The 8,074-nt window shown below is 35.6% G+C and overlaps 1 protein-coding gene across 1 annotated transcript; it reads left to right on the plus strand.

Annotated features, from left to right (window-relative positions):
- Positions 1-3,409: 3,409 nt before the first annotated feature.
- LOC133338529 (odorant receptor 67d-like) lies at positions 3,410-7,139 on the plus strand. Its single transcript, XM_061546698.1, has 4 exons — positions 3,410-3,652; positions 3,733-4,253; positions 6,680-6,869; positions 6,927-7,139. Exons 1-4 carry the CDS (start codon positions 3,410-3,412, stop codon positions 7,137-7,139), a joined length of 1,167 nt encoding a protein of 388 aa, XP_061402682.1.
- The last annotated feature ends 935 nt before the right edge of the window (positions 7,140-8,074 follow it).

Consider the following 8,074-nt stretch of genomic DNA (forward strand, 5'->3'; position numbering starts at 1 on the left):
CCTGTTTGAGCAACCGTAGCATCCGTCATTTGGTATGCTGTAATACAGTGCGCTATCCAAAATGTACATCTACTCAAAATCCAATACACGTTATTCTAACTTCGATTTGATACGTCGTGCACTAATTCGTCCTAAGAGGACAAACTTTAGTTGTTTGATACATCATTTTGATGAAATCGGAAAATATATATGGAAGCTATATCTAAACCTGAAAGATCTTCAATTCAATACGCTATGCAATATTTCATGTAAAGCTCCTCCACTTTCATCATTTGCTTTTAAATCGGATAAAAAATTATGAGGAAGCTATGACTATATTTGAACAGATTTCAACAACAAAATATCGTGCAAATAGAACAGGATCTATGGTGCACCATTTACATAAAATGGGACTAAATATTTAAAACTGAAAACTAAAGCGATTTCAAACTTAACAAAAACATTCTAGACTAAATTCCATAGCCGGTGCTAAATTTAATGAATATAGAAAAAACACAGACTCGGTGCGCCATTTACATAAAATCGGACGAAAATATATATGGTAGCTTTATCTAAATCTGAACCTATTTCAACAAAACTTCACAAATGTCATCCTGTAGTAACTTCAATACTGTATACAAAATTTTGTCTCAATCGGAATATATTGACTGTTTGGTGCTCCATTTACTTAAATCGTACGAAACAATATTTATGGGAGCTTTATCTAAATTTGATCCGATTCTAGCAAAACTTCGCATACATCAATCCAGACCTAACTCAGTACGATGTCCAAAATTCTGCATCAATCGCACAAATATTGGCAGGTTGGTGCTCCATTTACATAAAATCGGACGATACTATATATGGAAGCTATATCTAAATCTGAACCGATTTTCTCCAATTTCAATAGGGTTCGTTCTTGGCCAACTATCTCAAATTTAATCTAAACCGGACCCTATATGCCACCTGTACATTGTTCACAAAAATACATGGACGTGCATAAATCGACTCAGAAAGTGATTTATATGCATATTCTCAAAAGTAACCCTGGGTCTATCCCGTTTTCTTTTTGCCTGCTACAAACATATGCACAAAAACATAATGCCCTGTACCACAGTGTGGTGAAAGATATAAAAACAAAGTGAATACTTTTGAATGCGACTCACTATATTCTGGCCATTACTGTTTTTTTTTTAATGTCCAATCGTTTCGAACTTAATGTCGCTACATCTTGCTTTTCATTTTTCATGTAAATGATTAAACAGATAATGGGGTAATTGAAAATTACATGGTCACTACACTTTATCATATCGATATGATTTCAATCACTTTAATCCTTAATTTTAAAATCCGAATGTTGCCAACATTCACCAAAAAAAAAGGACTCGTGAAGCGCCTTGGCGGTATATACCAAATAAAGATATAAAACCTCAGGTTTCCAATGCCTCTTCGTTCTTTAGAATTGGACATTCCGCAAACGGTATTACATCGAATTTTGCATTAAGACTTGGGATGTTAGACTCATAAAATTTAATTATGCTGAATATGTCCTCGATATACACGAAAATAATTCAGAATCCGCAATCATCGAAAAATCATCTCGACTTCGGTGGATAATGGAAATTGTCACATCTGAGGATTGCAAAATTCAATACAAATCGGGTGACGATTTGTTGCAGTTAATGGTACGGCGGTAAATTATCGGAGCTGGATAGTATTGGTCTGCACAATGTATACTTCGAAAGAAACGACAATTGCTCTGTTATGGGAAAGTTTCCAGATCATCGTATGTGTCGAAGAGTTAAACGAAATAAGCCACCGATATCTTGTGATTTGACACTTCCTTCTTTGGGCCACGTTAAAATAATCTTCTTGTGAACAGTCCATCGATCGATGACATTGCATAGCTACATTTCTATCTGGTTATGTGAAATTTTCTATAAGCGTGCTCTATTGACCATAAAACACTCAAAGGTCTAACATATTTTCCAGAATACCAAATGAGTCTTTGATTAGTCTTCTTTTATTGTCTATAAATAATTAATTTATACACCGACCTTGACAGTGTGTTGTTGTATTAAATGTTGCATGATGCGGTTACTTCCATTTGCAATTACAAATAAAAATGAAATTATCATGTCAATACTTGACATTCATAACTCAAAACCAGTAAGGAAAGTAGTTAAGTCGGACGGGGCTGACTATATGATACCCTTCACCAATTTGGGTATATTCAACAAATGAATCCTATCAGACGTCGCATTTTTAATGGACCAGTAAAGTGAAATTGGATCCATAAACATGTCATTCTGCAAACGATACTAAAATTTTCATTTGGTCGGAAATTGAAGCTATATCTATATCTGAACCGATTTCAGGAAACTTATCACATATCATTTTCGACCTAATTCAATACGCGGTGTCAAATTTCGTGCAAATCGAAAGATATATAAGGACTTTGGTGCACCATTTACAGTAAATCGCACGAGAATACATATGGGAGCTATATCTAAATCTGAACCGATTTTCAGGAAACTTAACATATGTCATTTTCGAACTTATTCAATACGATGTGCCAAATTTCGTGCAAATCGAAAAATATATAGGGACTTTGGTACACCATTTACCCTTAATCGGACGAAAATATATATGGGAGCTATATTTCAATCTGAACCGGTTTTCAGAAAATTTAGCGCACAACAATCCAGACTTAATTCAGTATGCTATGCCAGAATTCGTCCAAATCGAAAGATATATAGGGACTTTGGTGCACCACTTACATTAAATCGGAAGAAAATATATATGGAAGCCATATCTAAATCTGAACCGATTTTCAGGAAAATTAACACACATCATTCTACACCTAATTCATTACGCTGTGCCAAATTTCGTGCAAATCGAAAGTTATATAAGGACTTTGTTGCATCATTTAAATTAAATCGGACGAAAATATATATGGGAGCTATATGTAAATCTGAACCGATTTTTCCCAATTTCAGTAGGGTTCGTCTTTGGACCAAATAAGTGACCGATGCCAAATTTCATCCAAATCGGATCATAAATGCGATCTGTACTTTGTTCAAAAAATACATGGACGGAAGGACAGACGGACATGCGTTAATCGACTCAGAAAGTGATTCTATGCACATTCTCAAAAGGAACCTTGTGTCTATTTCGTTTGCTTTTGCCTGTTACAAACATATGCACAAAGACATAATACCCTGTACCACAGTGTTGTGAAGGGTATAGACAGATGTTAAAAAACTCATTAGCAGGCCTTGCCGTTTACATCCAATTGTTTCGCATGCATCGAAGTTCACATAACCCTTTCAGTGGTGTTATTCACTACTAAGTTGTAACTCCGTGCTGTCCTGGGATTATTTGTGTAAGAAAGGAAATCGCTTCAAAGGAAAAATATATATTCAACATAATGGCAATATCTGTGGTCCAACGTTATGAACAAATTATTCGTGTAATACGCATATGTTCGATGTATGTGGGTACGGACGTCTTGAAACCCACCTGGAAAATGAATCCCTTAACCTGGACCGTTATCATATTCATTAATATGTTTGTAATTCTAACTTGCTATACGGTGTATTTCAATATTTATGTTGTAGGTCAATGGTCTCTTAGTTTACAGGCCCTGACCATGTTGGGCAGTGGCCTCCATGTAAGTAAATCGAAAAAATTGGGAAATTTTAAAACTTATTTTATTTTTGAATCGTTGTATGTCCACGCTTCATGCTACAGGGCTATGCCAAACTACTGAACGCCATTTGGAACAGAGAGTATTTTCGTTTTTTAGTCGATGATTTGCATTTGATCTACAAGGAATACAATGCCAAACCGAATTCCGATTATCGTACCTTCTTAAATAGAACAATGAATCGAACTGTGTTTGGCATGAAATCCATGGCCATCGTTTATGTCATTGTCATTTTTAGTTTGATATCCGTGGTGCCACTTTATCGTTTTGTTTTCAATCAACGCATCTTCATAATGCAATTTCTAATACCCGGTTTGGATCCGACAAGTAACGAACGAGATTTCATTATCATGAATGTCATTCATTTTGCTAGCATGCTATTTGGTGGCTTCGGCAACTTTGCTGCCGATCTGTGTTTCTTTTTGTTGGTATTTCATGTCCCGCTGTACAAGGATATTTTGCAGTGTAAATTTCATGAAGTTAACGAAGCCTTGGCAAATGATGAAATGGAACGGAGCAGCGAACTGTTGAACGAGATATTTCTGTGGCATCAAAGGTATATGAAGTAAGTGTGTAATAATATTTTTTTTTTTAAATAATAATAATATAACATGAAGTGCCAAAAGGTCTAAGATGTCCGCAGAATATCCTGAGGGACATATGTTTGTATAGGAGAAGGGCTTTTATTTTTATACCAGATTTATAAAAAGGGGACGTCTGGAAAATATCCCTAAGGGCTAAAGAAAACCTAAAAGGTTTTATACTCGTACTTCAGTAGAAGGACTATAAGTTCATAAGGGGGGCTTTATATTGAATTTGTCATTCCTTTTGCAACGCCAGAATCACCATAAAAAGTATATCCTCCAGATCAAAATAAAATTTTATGTCGAATTATCAATAACCGCCAATGTTAAGGACACTGTGGACAAGTGTGAATGAATGCTTATACCCTTCACTACACTGTGGTACAGGTATTATGTCTTTGTGCATATGTTTGTAACAGGCAAAAGGAAACGAGTAAGACACATGGATCCTTTTGAGAATATGCATACAAAAACTTTATAAGTCGATTTATGCATGTCCGACCGTCTGTCCATGTTAAATTTTAAACAAAGTACAGATCACATTTTTTGATTCGAATTGAATGAAATTTTGTACAGCTCATTTATTTGGCCCAAGGACGAACTCTATTGAAATTGGGAAACATCGGTTCAGATTTAGTTATAGCTCCCATATATATATTTTCGTCCGATTTAAGGTAAATGGTGCACCAGAATACTTTCGATTTGCACGAAATTTAGCATAGCGTTCTGAAATAAGTCTAGAACAATGTGAAAATCGGTTCAGATTTAGATATAGTTCCCATATATATTTTCGTCCGATTTTAGATAAATTGTGCACCACAGTCCCTTTATATGCTTCGATTTGCACAAAATTTGGCACAGCGTCCGGAATTAAGTCTAAAACGATGAGTATTAAATTTCGTGAAAATCGGTTCAGATTTACATATTGCTCCCATATATATTTTCGTCCGATTTTAGGCAAATAGTGCACCAAAGTCGCTATATATCCTTCAATTTGCACGAAATTTGGCATAGCGTACTGAATTGAGTGGTGAGTTTCGAGAAAATCGGTTCAGATTGATATAGCTCCCATATATATTTTCGTCCGACTTAAGATAATGGTGCACCAAAGTCCCTATATATCCTTCGTTTTGCACGAAATTTGGCATAGCGTACTGAATTGAGTCTAGAATGATGAGCGGAAAGTTTCGGGAAAATCGGTTCAGATTTAGATATAGCTCCCATATATATTTTTGTCCGATTTAAGATAATGGTGCACGAAAGTCCCTATCTATCCTTCGATTTGCACGAAATTTAGCATAGCGTACTGAATTGAGTCTAAAATGATGAGTGGTGAGTTTCGAGAAAATCGGTTCAGATTTAGATATAGCTACCACATATATTTTCGTCCGATTTTAGCAAATAGTGCACTAATGTCCCTATATATCCTTCGATTGGCACGAATTTTGGCATAGAATACTGAATTAAGTCTAAAGTGATGTGTGTTAATTTTTGTGAAAATCGGTTCAGATTTCGATATGACTCCCACATAGACACATATATTCGTCGATTTTATATAAGTAGTGCACCAAACTCCTAATGTTGGTCCGATTAACACGAAATTTTGCACAAGGTATCAAATTGAGTCTTGAATGACAATATTGAGTTTTGTTGAGATTGGTGCAGATGCAGCCATAGAATACACCCAAAGTGGGTAAGGGTATTATATAGTCGGTCCAGTCCGACTTTACTATTTCCCTTACTGGTTGCATCGGTCCAATTTTTAGGGTAGAAATATTCACCTGAGGCCCCATACAGGATGAATATTCTGGATCAGATTATAATTCTTTATCTATTTAGTCATGTCGGTCCGACTGTCAGTCTGTACTTCCATCTGCCTGTTGAAATCAATATTAAGTATAGAGCTTTAAACTTTGGTCTACACATTGTTATTTCTCCTAGTATTTTTGGTATTGAAAATATCATATATCAATTCAATATTTATTTTTAAGATTTTTGAAACAGTTTTCAACCTAATCAGATGTAATTTGGTGTATTGGTTTTCCATTGGGTAATAAACCTTCCAACGAAAAATGAGTTATATTGGTCCACTTTAGGGGTACAACCGGGATCCCCAATATTGGTTCATGTTCCGTGGTAGCCACCAAATAAGGGCACGTCCCAATATTCGGTATTTTGGACAAGTTGATAAAGTGAGCTATGTCAGTCCCTAAATAGGCATATTCCCCATATAATGATACCTTCCGATTTTCGCTAATTTGAATATATGTGGTTTGAGATTTTATGAAAAAATCCCCATTAAACAAAAATCCCTCAGTTGGAACCTTCATTCCAATTAAATATGGAGGGCATCAAAAGTCTGGCCCGACCTCTTTTAACTGCGTTTCAACTTTTGTTTTCTTTTCAGATATATTTCCACCGTCAAAATAAATTATTTTTATGTAATTCTTATCGAAATGGCTACAATTGCTCTCTGTATGGCATTGTCATTGTTCTGTATAATCTTGGGTACATGGCCGGGTGGTCAAACATACTTTATTTACTGTTTCATTATGATATATGTTTTCTGTGGTCTAGGCACCTTAGTAGATGCAACGGTAAGTATACGATCTCATTTTTTTTCATATAGATATTGATATCCTCTTCCATTTCAGAATGATGGTTTTATTGAGTCATGTTATAATGAAATAATTTGGTATCGTCTCTCAATAAAAGATCGAAGAATGTTACAAATGATGTTGATGATGACCCAAAATACATCGGGCTTAACTGTGGGTGCTGTAAAACCGTTGACCGTGAACACCGGTCTGCAGCTGACCAAGGCTATTTATACGATGACAATGATGTTGATCAATTTTCTTGATTAAATTTCAAGTAACACTGAAGAGAAAAAATAATTTAAGGGGTCAGTTGACAGCCGTCGGTGTTGAACATGGAGTTTGGTGAAGATGGAGGGCGTCGAAGTGACCAACAACTTATGTTAAGCAAATATCCTAAAGAATTTATAATAAAGAAGATAGTCCGGAGTGTGGATGAGTCCTATTGGACATGAAAGACTTTGATGCAGGCTATATTTTATATATAGTACATTATCGATATAGGGTTTTGAGGGTACCCTTATATGGGAGCTATATCTGTAGACAAAAGATTCTGTGCAACATTTTGGCGAGCTATCTCAATTCGTTTAGAGGCTAGAGTGGTTAAAACAGAAAGGCGGACATGGCTCAATTGTCATAGAATTTTACGCTGATGGAGAATATATATACTTTATAGGGTCGGACATCATTATTTCGATGAAAACTATATGGTGGAGGGTACAGTACTATATTCTCTTCATGAAATTTTGCATAATCAAACCGGCAAGTGGCTGCCTTATTCCCTAGAGAATTTAACGACGAAAGTCAAAAGATGTTTATTTATTCAAATACACAGTCGCCCCACACCAATCATTCACACGTGTGAGACTTGACAACAATATCCTTGAGGTTTTTTAAAACGCCAAATTTCGTTAGCCACCTAGGAGGACATGACTTTCATCAGACAATATGATTTTTTGATGACATTTCCTATTAGTTTCATAGATTTCAGGGACCAATCACCAAACACAAATCCTTGCACCTCATCGGTAGACTTGTGTTCTTGTATTAACTTAACTTTTTAAGTCAGAGACCCCGTATTTGTGGAATGTTCGAGTCCAAAGAGAGACATTGTATACCTGGGGTTTCTTTAACACGTGCAAGAGTTTTATTCTTCACAGATTTAACCTATCCTAACATCATGCATTTTTCTTCTAAACTCTGTA

The sequence above is a fragment of the Musca vetustissima genome, unplaced genomic scaffold, assembly GCF_032173495.1.
Source record: "Musca vetustissima isolate MV318-11 ecotype Yass unplaced genomic scaffold, APGP_CSIRO_Mvet_v1 utg192998, whole genome shotgun sequence".
Classification (NCBI taxonomy): Eukaryota; Metazoa; Arthropoda; class Insecta; order Diptera; family Muscidae; genus Musca; species Musca vetustissima.

Bases quoted from the DNA above. Each gene is read 5' to 3' on its own strand.
- LOC133338529 (XM_061546698.1), top strand. From the start codon at position 3,410: ATGGCAATATCTGTGGTCCAACGTTATGAACAAATTATTCGTGTAATA. The intron at 4,254-6,679 runs GTAAGTGTGTAA...TTTTCTTTTCAG, and splicing joins TGGCATCAAAGGTATATGAA to ATATATTTCCACCGTCAAAA. The intron at 6,870-6,926 runs GTAAGTATACGA...CTTCCATTTCAG, and splicing joins GCACCTTAGTAGATGCAACG to AATGATGGTTTTATTGAGTC.